The sequence below is a fragment of the Aotus nancymaae genome, unplaced genomic scaffold, assembly GCF_030222135.1.
Source record: "Aotus nancymaae isolate 86718 unplaced genomic scaffold, 86718_ANA_hifiasm-v0.15.2.pri h1tg000011l, whole genome shotgun sequence".
Taxonomy (NCBI): Eukaryota; Metazoa; Chordata; class Mammalia; order Primates; family Aotidae; genus Aotus; species Aotus nancymaae.
Genome location: NW_026988422.1, coordinates 73202768 through 73219921, shown reverse-complemented (window position 1 = coordinate 73219921; position 17154 = coordinate 73202768). Strand labels below are relative to the sequence as shown.

Genomic DNA, 17154 nt, shown 5'->3' with positions numbered 1-17154 from the left:
ATAGACTTCCAGGTCTCGAGTAGTTCCAGCCCATGCACCCCACAGCTTCATTTGGCTGCCTGCTCATCTTCTGTCTGTGCTTGGTCACATTTGCCTTCTTTGAGTTCCTTGAATGTACCTTGCTCTGTCCTGCCACAAGGACCTTGTACATGCTGTTCCCTCTGCTTGGAGAGCTCTTCCCCACTTGTACCTCCTTTATTAGCTCCCTGCGTCTCAGATTTCAGCCAGGTCCTGCTCCACCAGGCTGCTACCCAGTTCACGCCCCAACATCCCACCCACTCCTAGAACCTTCTGTCACTCCTTCAGGGTGTTCTCTACACTGGTAATATTATTTTGCTTATATTAATGGAATTATGTAATTCACTTTGAGAAATTATCTCCCAGGATTGGATAAAAGCTCAAAGGGATGCTTGTCTTTTCTGCTCACCCATGTATCTTCAGGACCTACTGTGTCAGGACCATAGTGGGCTCTTAGTATTTGCCTGGTAAATGAGTAAACTCAGGAATCCACTTCTTTTCTTTCTTTCTTTCTTTCTTTTTTTTTTTTTTCCTGAGATGGAGTCTCTCTCTGTTGCCCAGGCTGGAATGTAGTGGCATGATCTCAGCTCACTTCAACCTCCCCTCCCAGGTTCAAGTGATTCTTCTGCCTCAGCCTCCCAAGTAGCTGGGATTACAGGCACCCTCCACCAGGCCTGGTTAATTTTTGTATTTTTAGTAGAGATAGGATTTCACCTTGTTGGCCAGGCTGGTCTCAAACTCCTGACCTCAGGTGATCTGCCCTCCTCTGCATGGTTACTCAATGTGTTCAGTGATACATTTATAAAAATGAAAAGACTGGATTGGCCCAAAAGTTCAACAAAAAATAATTTAGTACAAATCCATTTGATAAAATTGCATATGGCCATTAAAGATGAAAATTGTAAAGACTATAACAACGGGGAGAAACATCTGTCTTACATTTAAAATAGCAGGATCCAAATGTTCTTATGCTTATCGGAAGGAAAAGTGCCAACACTTTCATAGCAATTGATGTAAGATCACAGGATGGTGAGTTAGAGTTCTTCTTCTCATCTCCAAACTCTCCTGTTCACATGCTCATATATTCAGCAGATACTTATTGAACACCACCATGTGCCAGACACTGTGCTCAAATACTGGGACCTGCACAGTGGACACGATATAGGTGTCCTCTGGTGAGGAGGAACCTAATAACAGTCACATCGATGGTCCAGCACTCATGGACTGCCACTGTATTCAAGAAAACATCGGTTCATTTCCCATAGTGTATACCATAGGCTAAAGACAATACTTCTAAAATCAGGGTCATCATTATTAGGGTCCTAACATTTTAAATTGTGGGGGAAAATTGTAGGGCTGATATACCTGTTTCCTTTAGTCTTTAGGTCTTGAAGGAGAGTTTCTTTTTTTTATTATTATACTTTAAGTTCAGGGGTACATGTGCAGATCATGCAGGATTGTTACATAGGTATACATGTGCCATGGTGGTTTGCTGCATCCATACCCCCATCATCTACATTAGGTATTTCTCCTAATGTTATCCCTCCCCAGTCCCCTCACCCCCTGCTATCCCTCTCTTAGCCCCCATCCCCTGACAGGCCCCGGTGTGTGATGTTCACCTCCCTGCTTCCATGTGTTCTCATTGTTCAACACCCACTTATGAGTGAGAACATGTGGTGTTTGGTTTTCTGTTCTTGTGTCAGTTTGCTGAGAATGATGGTTTCCAGGTTCATCGATGTCCCTGCAAAGGACATGAACTCATCCTTTTTTATGGCTGCATAGTATTCCATGGTGTATATGTGCCACATTTTCTTTATCCAGTCTATCATTGATGGGCATTTGGGTTGGTTCTAAGTCTTTGCTGTTGTAAACAGTGCTGCAGTAAACATACGTGTGCATGTGTCTTTATAATGGAATGTTTTATAATCCTTTGGGTATATACCCAGTAATGGGATTGCTGGGTAAAATGGAATTTCTATTTCTAGATCCTTGAGGAATTGCCACACTGTCTTCTACAATGGTTGAACTTATTTACACTTCCACCAACAGTGTAAAAGTGTTCCTATTTCTCCACATCCTCTCCAGCATCTGTTGTCTCCTGATTTTTTAATGGTCGCCATTCTAACTGGTGTGAGATGGCATCTCAGTGTGGTTTTGATTTGCATTTCTCTAATGACCAGTGATGATGAGCTTTTTTTTTCATGTTTGTTGGCCGCATAAATGTCTTCTTTTGAGAAGTGTCTGTTCATATCCTTGTCTCTGCAGTCTTTAATCACTGTTTATTCCCTTTTAAGGAGGTGGTCATTAGGATGCCATTGACAGGAGGAGAGAGGCAGAATACTTTCCCTGACCAATTCAGACTCTTTCTCAAACATTTGGAGGTTCCTCAGCCCCTACTTCTAAGAACTGAAAATGCCAGTTCTCTCCACCCTAAATTCTCTTGGTTTTGTCTTCTTACACTTCTGTACGCGGTGACTGTGCCTCTGTGCTTGAGCATAATGTAAATACTTAATTTGTTTAATAAATATCCTGAAATAGCCTCTTTGAGTTGTTACTAGAAGGGCACGAACCTTTTAAGTCACTTAGCCAGCACAGATCAACACTTAATGTCTTTAATGATGAGCGTGATCTTTTTTAGTGGCTGAAATGCTCCGTAATCAATGATGTGGCCCTGCCTGGAGGCAGGAGAAACTAGATAATGGGCAGAAAATGTCTTGCTGGATTGGGCCAGTCATTTGAATCCCTGAAATTGGTATTAGTGTGGCAATTTATGGGAGGGCAGTCTCTTCCCAAGGGTAGGAAGAGATCCCCAACATCTAATGTCCCTTAGTGATTTACCCATTACTGAAATCCCTCATGAGCCAGGGTCCGTTTCTGGCCTGAAACCTCTGAGGACTCTTCGCCTCTCCCAGTCACTACAGCAAATTCCACATCAGTTTCAGCACCACAGTCACCCATCTTGGGAGTAATGCTTAGTGCTGGGCAGGAGGAGAGAGGCTGGACAGGGTCGGGGAACAAGGATGTCATACACAGTTTATAAGACCTCCGTCACAGTATGCTCCTTTTTCTTATCCCATCTCCATACCAACTTTGAGAGTGATTACAGGGATAGAAAACACATTCTGTTTTCCGTTTGATGAAGAAGCACTTCCAGGTTTGAGTCCTCAAATGTCTCCTCTGAACTTTCACTTGGAGTCCCTTTGTTTTCATCCCAGGATTTGGTTGATTTGGCCATATACACACTCCACATGCATTTCATCATTTTCTTCTAAATGCTTGCATATGGCCCTCTGAACCTTCAGCTCTTTAGACTGAAATTCTCTTGTTAAAAGCTCTTCTGGTCATTCCATTTGGTGTGACTTTTTTATTGTGAGTGGACTCCATTAATAGAGTGCTTTTGATAATTTGAGGGAATTGTTTCATTATGAAATGTTACTCGTTTTTTATGTCATATATTCTTGTCCACAGACCCAGAGGTTTTAAATGCTAGGAACATGTTGTAAATGAAAACATAATTTATTATAGTCATGCTGAACTAAGGCCAAATTTCCTATGGGCTCAGTGATGCACGTCGCATCAGTGAGAAATGGGCTGAGATGTAAAATCTTATTTTCCCAAATGGATTATTGAAAACCAAAGTACAAGCTGTTTAAAAAATCTTCATTTTTATATAAATTCCTGCCCTCTCATTTAATGGGGGAAAAAATCTATCTTCACAAAATTTGAAAATAGTTTTTCTATAACCAAGATATATAGAGTAAATTACTTACTGGTAAGTATTTGCTAACACCATATGAGAGTATCTTTCAGGATCTGCCCATGTCACAACCCCTAGGGCGATTGTAAGGTCCTATACAGGCCTTTGAAATATCACACTTTTAATTAGATGGAGCAATGGCTAGTCTTTGTTCCTATATCATTATATTATTAACATTCCATTGCCAGGACTCCTAGTTGCATCTCATTGCAAGGGAGGCTGGGAAATGTAGTCTAGCTACGTTCCCCGGAAGAGAGGGAAGTAAATTTTGTTGAACACAAAGTAGGCTCTGCCATGGAGTCAAACTCCACCCATCCCCAAATGGGTAGACAATTATCCTAGCTCCTTTTCCTGCCAACCTATTTCATCCCCACTCATCTGAATTGCCTTGTTTGATTTTTGCAGAATTCCTATATATACATATTTCTGGACATTATTCTTATTCATTGATTCCTGAGTAACAATCACATTGTTTTAATTACTGAATTGAGGATTTATTTTTTGTTTTGATAACATTGTTATTTAAAAAAATATTTTGAATTTTATGGCTTATTTTTCCAGAAAACTTTGATTTATCAAATTTCCCAAAGAAAGTAAACAAAAATCTCTGCAGTCCTTCTAGCACATATTATTTTTTTAAATCCCACTGAAAAACATTATACTATTAAAGAAAATAAGCATTATTTGACAATTGCTATTTTCTGACTCTGAGGAAGTATGCTTTTTAAAAAGCAAGCTTCCGTCTAAACAATGGCTAACAATGTAATTAGGAGGGCATTTACAAATGGCTTGATATTTATAGTTCACATTTCAACTTCAACTCTATTTGTTGCATTAGCAAAATGAAACTCATTAAGCCTTATCCTTTTAGTCTATCTCTCCAAGCCTCTGAACCCACTAATACTCAGCTTTCTTATATGGAAGTATGTAATCTTTCCTACATTACACTTGAAAGTTCAGCTCATTCCTAAACCTCCAGTCAAGGAGATGAACTTGTTGCTTTCAGAGAGGCCACATCTGTGCACTGAACCATTATGCCGTCTGTTAAAGTGGTCAGAGTTCATTTTATTGCCTCCTTTGTGGAAGGACTTGTACTGTAAAAAGCCTGTGTTATTGAAAACATAATTTTCTTCATCATTATGCTTTCTTTCTAGCCAGATCATAACCTGCTAGAAATCTATTGAGCATAGAGTGAAAAGCTCTTCAGAATAGCTGTTCTTAAGAGATTAAATGATTGCCATCTCTGTCCCATTTCTTTTATCTCATAATCAAGTTCAAGATGATACTGGGTATCTCGGCTGAAGTGATTATATATTTGAAATAGAAATGGCTTTATCTCCATTCATATTTCACATTGTTGATGGCAGGGTCTTTTTTCTTTACATTTATATATGCTTATGGTTCCTTATAACTGTCCACAGAGTCAAAGGTTCAAACTGGTTTTTTTTTTTTTTAAGGCTAAAAATGGCTAACAGACGTTGGGTTGCATTTTCCATTTTTCTGCATACAAAGATACTACTTGTAGAACTGAGATCCAGCTTAGATTCATCAAAATTGAGAACTGGACCAAATCTTAGCAATCATCTGGCCCAGCCATTCAGCCTGACAAGTGAAGAGCTTCAAAGTCAGAGCAGTTGAGAAACTTGCTCCAGGCTCGGCAGCAGCCTAGCTGAGCAGAGAGCTCCATCCTGGGAGGTTTCTGCTGGGCCACACTGTCTCCCCGCCATATTCAGAGTGGGCTTGTAGTACTTGCACATTTACCGCATGGCGGGGAAGAGTGGAAGATCTTAACAACTCAGAAGTGTAGGAAATAGATGTGTTGTGATTAATTCAAAGATGTTCACTTTGACTTTTGCTCTTTATCCTGAAAGCTGTCTAATCTGTGCTGTTTTCTTACATTGCCATTTCTCTTCCAGAGAATCAAAGTTAGAAACACAATTCTATCCCTGTTTATTAGCAGCTCTGTTAAAACACTTGATAGAGAAGGAATATCAAATTATTTCCTGGAAATATAGTCCAAGACCTTGGGCTATATGTTGATTGCATTTATCCACATGTCTACAAATAGTCAATAATCTGAAATGACGTACTGAAATTTTATTTTCTTCCTTTTAAAATATTTCTAGCTGTCAATGAGATTCCTCATAAAAGTGAGTCGTTATTTATGATTAATCACTTTGGCAAGGTGTGACTGCATTTCACATCCTTTTCCTTTTTTTCTTGGACTGGAGAATTCATTCTATCACTTGTTAGGGAAAATATATATTAGTCCTCTCAACGACCTCTTCAGCACATTGAGAATCACAATTAAGTCACCATAAACAGAACTTTTTGTTGGATATAGCAAGCAAGTAACCTAGAATGCAGAGCTGAGGAGAATAATCCAAAATCTTGAGCTAGCATCCAAGGAGAAATCTAAATTATTTAGGGTTTCTTTAAAATGGAATAATCATTTCAAAAATACTGTGTTCATTGAGTATCTACTGTCTGTCCACCAAGTTCCAGATATTGCAAGATTTGGAAAATATTTCAGATAGGATACTATGTATGTCAGGGTGCTTTCATTTGCGAGTAGCAGAAAATCCATTTCAGACTGCCTTAAACAACACAGGGAATTTACTGGGTCAGTGACTAAGAGTCTTGACATAGGGGAGGCTTCAGGCATGGTTTGTTTAGGCTCCAGCTCACTGTGCTGTTGTCTTATTCTTTCCCTCATTGTATATAACTCCAGTCTCAAGCTGGTAATTAACACTTAAAAGCCTGTGCTCAAATTATTGCATCAGTGTACCATTGGAGACTAGAACTGTTGTGGAAATTGCACCCTTATGGTAGGAAAAGGCTGTTGGAATAGCAAGCCTCACCTCTGCATCTCAGATGTCCACATTGAAAGAGCTTCTCCTTTCTCAACTTGCAAACAAAATTCCTAGACTTCATTATGTTTGTACCAATTCTTTACCAATCAGTAGCGGCCAGGGGAGGAATGACATGGATTAACTGGCTGAAGCCAATCAATCCTTAAGCCTGTCACTGTGGTGAGGAGAGTGGGATTACAGTCATTGGTTAAGGCCAGTGAGATCCCACTTCTAGAGCTTGGGGTGGGGATGCGTTCCCCCACAATCACACAGCTGCTGCATGGCACAGAGCAGGTAGGATGGATGTTGGGGAAGAAACCGACAATGTCCATGGAATTGTTAGGCTAGTAAACTAAGCCGAGAGCTAATGAGGCCAGTGTTTTGCCTGGCTTATGTCATTCTTTATTCCTGGCCTGATCTGGACATATTCTTACCCTTCACAGTTCATCCTAAACAGCCAAGACTGCCACTTGCTTATGGTCAGATCATAACTATACCTCTGCATCCAAAAGGGCCTATAGGAATCTTATATTCAGGAATACATTGTCCTCACTCTGAAGGAATACTTAAAGTCCAATAATACTACTATTAATAAGACATGTATATTAGAGAGTAAAAAGAAGACGGCTGTGGTGTTTTCTTCTAGTTAACTCTGGCATTTTAATTGCTTGGAACTTCAAACTTCAGAGCTCTTCTTAAAGGCAATATTTAATTTCCTCCAAAAAAGTATTTTGCAAATAGAGGAATACTCTGATCTCTTTCAAGTAGTGAGATATCTTCTACTTGAATAAGAATCTGATATGACATGCTATTGCTGATGGCAATTTAAATGCTCTGTGTGAAGTTTCATCTCTCAAAATAAACTTTCTATTGTGTCTTAACCTGGGTTCTTCTTGAAAGCAGAGCCTGATGAGGGCTTGTGTGTGGGTTGTTGTGAAACAGAATGAGGGAATGCAAGTATCTGTCACCAAGTTCATTACTGCTATGAGCGATTCGAGCGTGATCCCCCCAGAACCTCCCATGATCCGAGAGAATGACCTCAGAGTTGTTGTCTACATGAAGCACAGAGGCAGAGAACCATTATCCCCTGGTCCTCATGCCTCATTGGTCAAAGGGTGCTTGATCGGTGCTCTGTGCGTTCATTGGTCAAGGGGTGCTAACTGCTCTGCTCTACCCACATGTGGACTAGGATGCAGCGGTGAGGCTTGGTATTGCAACAGCCTTTTCCTCCCATAAGGGTGAAATCTCTACAAGAGTCCTGTGCTCCTCTGGTACATTGATTAAATAATTTGTGCACAAGCTTTTAAGTGTTAATTACCAGTCTGAAACTGGAGCCTTGCACAATGAAGGAAAGAGTCAGAGAACGGTAGAGTGAGCTGGAGTGTAGACTGGTCAAGGGCTGCTACCTGCTACCTGCTCTGTGCCTCCTGAAGGAGAAGGCCTTAACTCCTTCTTTAACTCCTTCTTTTTCTTTTCTTTTCTTTTTTTTTTTTTTTTTGGAGACAGAGTCTCACTCTGTCACCCAGGCTGGAGTGCAGTGGTGTGATCTCGACTCACCGCAACCTCCACCTCTCAGGTTCAAGCAATTCTTCTGCCTCAGCATCCCGAGTAGCTGGGACTACAGGCGTGCGCCACCACACCCGGCTAATTTTTGTATTTTTATTAGAGACAAAATTTCACCATATTGGCCAGGCTGGTCTTGAACTCCTAACCTTGTGATTTGCCCGCCTTGGCCTCCCAAAGTGCTGGGATTACAGGCTTGAGCTACCACACCCAGCCAACGCCTTCTTTTTCATGCTTCCACATTGGGAGTGGGGGTTGCCGCCCGAGGTGTCAGAGCAGTCCCAAACAGCAAAAGATACTGGGGCTGGCTCTGGCGAGGCTCTTCCAGCAATAGCTGGAGTCAAAGAAGGTCACACAGTGTGTGGGGAGGGCACAAAGGGAGCCCAGTACACATGGAAGGGAATGCAGCGCATCTGCCAAAGTCATGTAGGAGCCTAGAAAAGACCAGAAATCATCTGCATATCTCTTTAGTCTTGCCTGCGTATCCGAACAGCTTTTCTTAACACATGTCTTTAAAAAGGTAAAATTAATAAACACATTACCAGCTGAATTGCTATAGAGCCCTGCAGGACTCTCATCAACAAAGAGGCAAGCACGCTAGTGGGAAGAACCAGCGGGCTCCTCAGAAGAGAAGGCTGCTTGCGGGAGAGGCTGTCATCATTACATCTTCAATTGGCGGGTCCTCTCATCCCCAGCAGGGGCTCCTTGCTTGGAGGGTAATTTTTACTCTCACTGTTCAGTCAGTATGACAGCTTTGTCCCTAATGTAATGACAGTTTTGACTTGGTTTAAATCATTCCATAAAGAATCAAAGAGAAAAAGATGCTTTCTCCCTTTTCCCCCAACCCAAAAATTCCACTAAGAAAACTTTTCTCACTTAAATCTTGGCCTCCACATTAAATTGTTCATTCACGTTTCAGGTGAATCAAATACGGCATCAACTTTCAAAATCTCATGTGATTATCACAGTGATTCAAAATAATTACTATCTGTCAGTGCTTTTGTTGGGAACACAGATATGTCTGGCACTGGCCCTGTTACCACCAGCAAGAGTTTGCCTCTCCAGTGGGGTCTTCTCTGGGCTCATTTCAAAACCTTTGAGTGTTGGGACAATCATCTGCATGATCTGCCTGAGAAACATGTGCCTCAGCTGACCCTGAAATCACTTGTTTAGAAAAAAAAAGAGTCTTTAAAGCTAAAGCAATTATGTTAGTAAGTGTAGATTTATCTGGAATGTTCCAAAGGATTGCCTTAAACTGTGATTCCTCTGGCTCAATGGTTCTCAACTGGGGATGACTGTGTCCCCCAAGGGACACGGCAATTTCTGGAGACATTTTTGGCTGTCATGATTGGGCTTGAGGGGTGGGAGAGGGTCCTACCAACATCTAGCAGGTAGAGGCCAGGGATGCTGCTAAACGTCCTCAATGCCCACGACAGCCCCCTCTCTGCTATATCAGAGCATTGTCTGGTCCAAGATATCAATTGTGCTGGTGTTGAGAGGCCCAGCTCTAGCTGTTGTGGATTTATACAATTTGAAATAAGGCCAATTGTTTGGAAAATTCAGACTAAAAAGAAAAAATATTCTTTCAGTTGAAAAAGATATAAGTAATATTAAAGAATACCTCTTTTTTTGAGACAGAGTCTCACTTTGTCGCCCAGGCTGGAGTTCAGTGGTGTGATCTCGGCTCACTGCAACTTCCACCTCCTGGGTTCAAGCAATCTTCCTGCCTCAGCCTCCTGAGTAGCTGGGACTACAGGCATGCGCCACCATTCCCAACTAATTTTTTATATTTTTAGTAGAGACCGGGTTTCACAGTGTTAGCCAGGATGGTCTCGATCTCCTGACCTCGTGATCCACCCGTCTTGACCTCCCAAAGTGCTATGATTACAGGCAGGAGCCACCACGCCTGGCCAAGAATATCTTAAGACAGAATTACCCACAACCCTACCATCTTCTTAAGACAGGTTTCTGTATAGCATATAACCTTCAGCTTCTGCCCAAAAGAATATACATGTTTATAAAATTGCAATTGTGGGGCTGAGCGGAGTGGCTCATGCCTGTAATCCCAACACTGTGGGAGGCTAAGGCAGGTGGATCACAAGGTCAGGAGTTCGAGACCAGCCTGGCCAATATGGCAAAACCTCATCTCTACTGAAAATACAAAATATTAGCCGGATGTGGTGGTGCATGCCTGTAATCCCAGCTACTCGGAAGGCTGAGGCAGGAGAATTGCTTGAACCTGGGAGGCAGAGGTTGCAATTAACCGAGATCATGCCACTGCCCTCCAGCCTAGGTGACAGAGCAGGACTCCGTCTCTTAATTAATTAATTAATTAATTAAAATTAAAAAATAAAAACATTTCAATTTTGATGCATATACCATTCTGTATTCTCATTCCCACTTAAAAATATCACTTTCATAGTCTTTGTATCATTTTAATAGGGAAGAGTCCATTGTTTTGATGTAATAAACTTTATTTAAACCATTCCTTTTTCTTTCTTTCCTTCATTTTTTTTCTTTAAGTAACTTGGGTAAAAGCTAGCATTCTACTTTGAAATCTGGCTTTGGAGACTTGGACATGGAGTACTCTTGATTGATTTTACAAGAAAAATGATTTTCCAGGAAATAACCACTTTCAGAACAAAATTGTTATGATGTCAACATTTTCATATAAGAAACATTTACTGCTTGTGAGACACATTGAGTATTTACATTTTTTAAATTTAAAAAACTGTAGGTTTTCCTTCAGAATGTATTAGAGCAACGTTCCCACCCTTTTATTAATGATCTTAATAAAAGATTCCCAGTGTAAAACCCTGACTCCTTCGGGGTCCAGACCTCTTGGCTCTGGGTCAGGGAAGCATCCAGACTGGGCTATTGAAGCCCACACAGCACCACCAGAAAGAGAGATTAGAATCTCATGTAACAAATCTGGATATGAGAGAGAAAAATGCTAAAGTTTGTGCTGATGAAAGTAATTATAGGCACTGTGGGGTTTTTTGTGGGGTTGTTTTTTTTTTGAGACAGAGTCTTGCTCTGTCTCCAGGCTGGGGTGCAGTGGTGCAATCTCTGCTCACTGCAGCCTCCACCTCCCGGGTTCAATCGATTCTCATGCCTCAGCCTCCCAAGTAGCTGGGATTACAGGTGTGCATCACCACACCCAACTCATTTTTGTATTTTTAGTAGAGATGGGGTTTCACCATGTTGGACAGGCCGGTCCCAAACTCCTGACCTCCAGTAATCTACCCGCCTCATCCTCCCAAAGTGCTAGGATTACAGATGCAAGCCACCACACCCAACCTACAACCACTTTTTAATACAATGAATCAAAATATTTGTACTTTAACATATTTTAAAATTGTTGGAATTCAGCTGAATGGACTGAGTCTAGTTCTGCAAATTCAGAATGTATCCTGGTGTCATCTGAGGTCTTCCGGTACTTCAAAGTCCATATAGTATTGCCTGGAACTTCCATTCTACACCTGGGGGGTTATGAAGTACTTCCCAAGATTCTTGCAAATTCTTGAAAGGCTTATGGCTCTGAGTTCTCATTTCTCTGAAAGAATTCAGTGGATGGATCATCCTGCCATTCCCCACTTGCTTTTCCTGCTCTCTGCTGCACCTTCAGACACAGCTCATCTCCTAACTCAGTCTTCAACCCCTGACTCAACACAGACACCCCAAAGTCACCATCCCCCACAGTGTGTGAGTGCCTAGCACACCCCTTGGTGAAGATAGAGGAGAGGTTAGAACAAGTAATACAATTTGGAAGCACATAGGAAACACAACAGTTAATTGAAGGACTTTTGATCACCACCTCATTGGGAAATTTCATGACTGTTCTCATATGGCATCCCCCTGTGCCTGTACCCTCACTTGTCTTGGCTTGTCTTCTCCTTCCAGATGGCTCTAAATTGTTCATACCAAGTAATACAGAGCAATTCTGCTTTGGGTTTTTTTGTTTGTTTGTTTTTGTTTTTTGAGATGGGATCTGGCTCTGTCACCCAGGCTGGAGCGTGGTGGCACGATCTTGATTCACTGTAGCCTCTGTCTCCCAGGCTCAAATGATTCTCCTGCCTCAGCCTCTCGAGTACCTGGGATTACAGGCATGTGCCACCACGCCTGGCTAATTTTTGTATTTTTAATAGAGATGGGGTTTCACCATGTTGGCCAGGATGGTCTCAAACTCCTGACATCAAGTGATCTGCCCATCTCAGCCTCCCAAAGTGCTGGAATTACAGGCATGAGCCACTGTGCCCATCCCGGTTCTGCTCTCTTGAGTCCTTACTCCCAAAATCAATTCCAGATCTTCCTTTTGCATCTCAAAAACAAACCAAAAAAGCCTTTAATTTCACTGGACCTACATTTCTAGAAGCTGTTATTGTTAATAGCAATTAATTCTCCTCTTTTACATTTGCATAAACTTTAATTCCTTTGAAAAGCCATTTCTGAGATAAAGCCTGTATCTGCGTCTGTACCTATATCCCTGTGTCTGGTAAAAAGGCAGCTGCTTGTCTGGATTGAAGTGCGTGGTCTTTGACTATGGGGTGGGTTACACTCACGTGTACCCAGTGTTCTGCAGTGGTTCTCAATTTCCGGCTTCTTAACTCTTAAACTGTTTAGTCTGACATTTAAGGGGTTCCCTCCCTCCACTGCCCCATGTTTTGAGCCTCATTTTCCAAAGCTTATCTCTCATGTGGTCTCATCTATACCTAGTCTGTGTTTTGCAAAATGTGGTTGAGCATAGAAACCATAATCAACTGACTTATGGGTCCCTGAATGATGGGTCTGAGGTGTTTCTCAGGTGTTTTTATTTGTTTATTTTTATTTGTTTGTTTGTTTGTTTATGAGACTGAGTTTCACTCTTTTCGCCCAGGCTGCAGTGCAGTGGCGCGATCTTGACTCATTGCAACCTCCACCTCCCCGGTTCAAGTGATTCTCTTGCCTCAGCCTCCCAAGTACCTGGGATTACAGGCACCCGCCAGCACACCTGACTAATTATTGTATTTTTAGTAGAGACGGGGTTTCACCATGTTAGCCTGGCTGGTCTCGAACTCCTGACCTCCGTTGATCCTGCCTTGGCCTCCCAAAGTGCTGGGATTACAGGTGTGAGCCACCACGCCCGGCCTCAGGCACTTTTAGACTCAGTAAAGACAGTGAGGTGATAGTTTCTTTCTTTTCTCCCCTAGTACCTCCCAGGATGTAATAGATTTTCTATACCATTATCAACTATTTCCTCAGATTCATTTATTCCACAAATTCATTCATTCAACATTCATCCTCTGCTGTGGGCCAAGACCTGGGGCTATAGCAGCAAACAAGACAAGGGTCTTTGCCTCCTAAAGTTTCTTTCTAGTCAGGGTGAAGGGTGGCTGAATTTTTTAGTGCCAAAGGTATGTTGTTGACACCAAAACAACTGCATTCTAGTTTCAAAACTACAGCAAACTCATGTTAGGGTTGAATGCTGTAACAGAAACAAGGAGGCTTTTTGCCTACTGACATTTCCTTCATCTCCGCAGCCAGTCACCCATTCTACCCACCACACACCTGTTCTCTGTCACTGTGATTTGAGTGTGGGTGCTATGAGAACTTCCTTCTTCAGAACAATTCTGTCTGCAATGAAAAATAGTGTTCTTAGACTTCAAAATGATAGCCCTGAACTTGAATTTCCTCTGCACTCTTCGTGAGGTGACCAGACCTGCTTGCATGTATGTGATGAGGACAAAAAGTCAAAAGACAAAATACTTCAGCATGTCTCATTTGAAATGTAAATTTAAAAATGTAGGCCAAGCATGGTGGCTCACACCTGTAATCCTAGCACTTTGGGAGGCTGAGGTGGGTGAGGTAAGAGTTCGAGACCAGCCTAGCCAACGTGGAGAAACCCCGTCTCTACTAAAAATATAAAATTAGCTGGGCATGGTGGCGCATGCCTGTAATTGCAGCTACTCGGGAGGCTGAGGCAGGAGAATCGCTTGAACCTGAGACGCAGAGGTTGCAGTGAGCCGAGATCACACCATTGCACTCTAGCCTAGGCAACAAGAGGGAAACTCCATCTCAAAAAAAAAAGGTAAATGATGCCTCGCCATTCATTATATGAGTAAAATGCCACCCCAAATGTTATGAATAAACTTTCCAGTTTTAACAGTTCTTGGCTATACTGTGCTCATTTTATGATACTTTGCTGCCTTTTCTTGGCAGCATATTTATGATATATACTATGCTGCCTTTTCTTGGCAAAGGCAGCAAGAAAAATTAGAGTTAATGCAATAACAGGCGGGGCACAGTGGCTCGTGCCATAGTCCCAGCACTTTGGGAAGCCGAGGCAAGGGGGTGGCTTGAGCTCAAGAGTTTGAGGCCAGCCTGGTCAACGTAGTGAAACCCTACCTCTTCTTAAAAAAAAAATAAAAAAATTGACTGGGTGTGGTGGTGTGTTCCTGTAGTCTTAGCTACTTGGGAGGCTGAGGTGGGAGGATTGCTTGAGCCAAGGAGGCGGAGGTTGCAGTGAGCCGAGATTGCCCCACTGCACTCCAGGCTGGGTGACAGAGGGAGACTGCATCTAAAAAAAAATAAAATAAAAACAGTTAATACCATAACAATGAAGGTCGTTTACTGAGAAACTCAAGCAAAGGGATTCACTTCTCTACAAGCATTCAGCATCTCAATAAGTGAATAAACACACTCGCGCACACACACACACAATATTATCAGAAGCAGTTTATTCTAAACATTATTTTTCTAGGTTATTCACTTTACTCACCCTCTGAGATTTATAGTTCAACAATACCAGTTCAGAGTGGAAAGAAAAAAAGGCCTTTTATCTAATCCAATTTCTTGGGAAAAAATACTTAGGCAATATTAAGAATCTTCAATTATCTAATTTAATAAAAGGGATGATTTATATTCTGTAGTTAGTAACGTGATACTGATTATTTCTAATCCCTTAGAAGAGATCTGACACTACGCTTTTGGTCCTGTGTAGCATGAAATCATCATGTATATTTTACCAAAAGAAGTAACAAGAATAATGGCCTCTGCAGTCTGAAATCATTTTATACGAACACACTGCAACATGGTTTTGCCCTGGGGCAGAGAAGTAGGGATTTTTCTCTACTTCAAAAGAATGAAAAATTATCATCACTCTATCCAGAACCATTATAGACTTCAGAGACTTTGGCATGAAATATTCAGAAAGTTTATTTTAGAATTCAATATTTTAGAAGCCTGCTTTAAAACTATTACAGTGATTAGTGGCTCTTTTGCTTGGGCCAGTCTTTGCTTTAAAAAGTCCTGTGTCATGGTTGATACGAATTTGATGTTTGAACAAAATATAATGGGCATCACCCGCAGAAGCTACGTGTAAGGCATTGTTTTAGAATGCCCCCCAAAGAGGAGTTGAGACCACTACTCATCAGTTATGCCTTCAAACACACTTTTTTTTTTTAAATTGAGATGGAGTCTCTCTCTGTTGCTCAGGCTGTAGTGCAGTGGTGTGATCTTGGCTAACTGCAACCTCTGCCTCCCGGTTTAAGTGATTCTCCTGCTCCGGCCTCCCAAGTAGCTGGGATTACAGGCGCCGGCCACCACACCTGGCTAATTTTTGTATTTTTAGTAGAGGTGGAGTTTCCCCCATATTGGCCAGGCTGTCTGGAACTCCTTACCTAAGGTGATCTGCCCGCCTCAGCCTCCCAAAGTGCTGGGATTACAGGAGTGAGCCACCCTATCTGGCCTGCTTATGTTTTTGATATATCATAGAAAGATATATGTAGGATAACTAGAAAGAGCCGTTTCTTTTTTTCTTATATAATCTATGCATTTGGCTTCATCCCTTTAAATATGCAGAATATATTATTTCTGTAAGTTTTAAATACCCTTTCTTTCCCGCAAACCTTTATTATCAATGAAAAAAAGTAGGCATCAGTCTCAGCCTTCAAGTAGATAAAATAGTTTCCTCTCTCACACAGACATACAAAGAAATAAAGATCCTAATGTGCTCTTGATACATAGGTGTTAACGAGAATAATGTGTAAATGACTTTTTGTTTCATTTTCCAGGGAAGTAGATCGAGACTCAGATGGTCACGTCAGCTTTAGAGACTTTGAATATGCCATGAACTATGGACAGAAGGAAGCCTAACTGTTGTGAACTACTTTTGGCAACTCTGGGGAGATCAATAGGTTATAATGTCAGCAGACTCTACTCTACTAATGATGTCATGCTACAGACTTGTGATTAAACTTTAAAAAAATTTTTAATTTTGTGGGTACATAGTAGGTGTGTATGTATACACACACACATATACGGGTTACAGGAGATACTTTGGCACAGGCATGCAGTAAGTAATTGACTAAACTTTTAATCATAATTTTTGGATGCTGATGATGGACTTGCATCTCAGAATCCTGGAGGTGGTCGCTGTCAGGGTCTTCTTCTGTGTGGCCAGCAGCCCTGAGTCAGGTGTCTGTTGCAAGAGCTGGGGCTGGCGCTGGCACTGGTGGTCCCCTTCCTCTTCAGTCTTCTCTCCTGCAGCCTCTCCGCACTGCAGGCCAGGGTGCCCCATTCACTCACTTCATTGTCCTCATCATCCCACCTTGGGTCCCTGAATCTCATCAACTCCTAATATCTGCAGAGGGGCAGCCTTTTCCTGCCAATGGTGCCAGTTTCCTTCATTGGCTCAACATTGGTTGAACAAATAATAGCACCTACACATACTGAGTACTTACTATGTTCCAAGCAGTGAGCCAGGCCTTGGGAAGCACAGGCTTAAGACTTCTCTAAAATAGGCTCATGCCTATAATCTCAGCGCTTTGGGAGGCCAAAGCAGGAGAATCACTTGAGCCTAGGAATTGCAGACCAGCCTGGGCAACATACCAAGACCCCATCCCTACCAAAAAAATAATAATAAGTTATCTGGATTTCGTGGTGTACACCTGTAGTCCCAGCTACTTGGGAGGCTAAGGTGGGAAG

The 17154-nt window shown here is 41.8% G+C and overlaps 1 protein-coding gene across 1 annotated transcript in view; it reads left to right on the top strand.

Moving 5' to 3' along the window:
* EFCAB11 (EF-hand calcium binding domain 11) overlaps window positions 1-16927 on the top strand; it is a 163546-nt gene extending 146619 nt beyond the window's left edge. Inside the window, exon 6 of the mRNA XM_012453097.2 lies at window positions 16242-16927. Within this exon, the coding sequence (XP_012308520.1) occupies window positions 16242-16323 (82 nt within the window). The 3' untranslated portion in view covers window positions 16324-16927. The remainder of the gene's footprint in view (window positions 1-16241) is intronic.
* The last annotated feature ends 227 nt before the right edge of the window (window positions 16928-17154 follow it).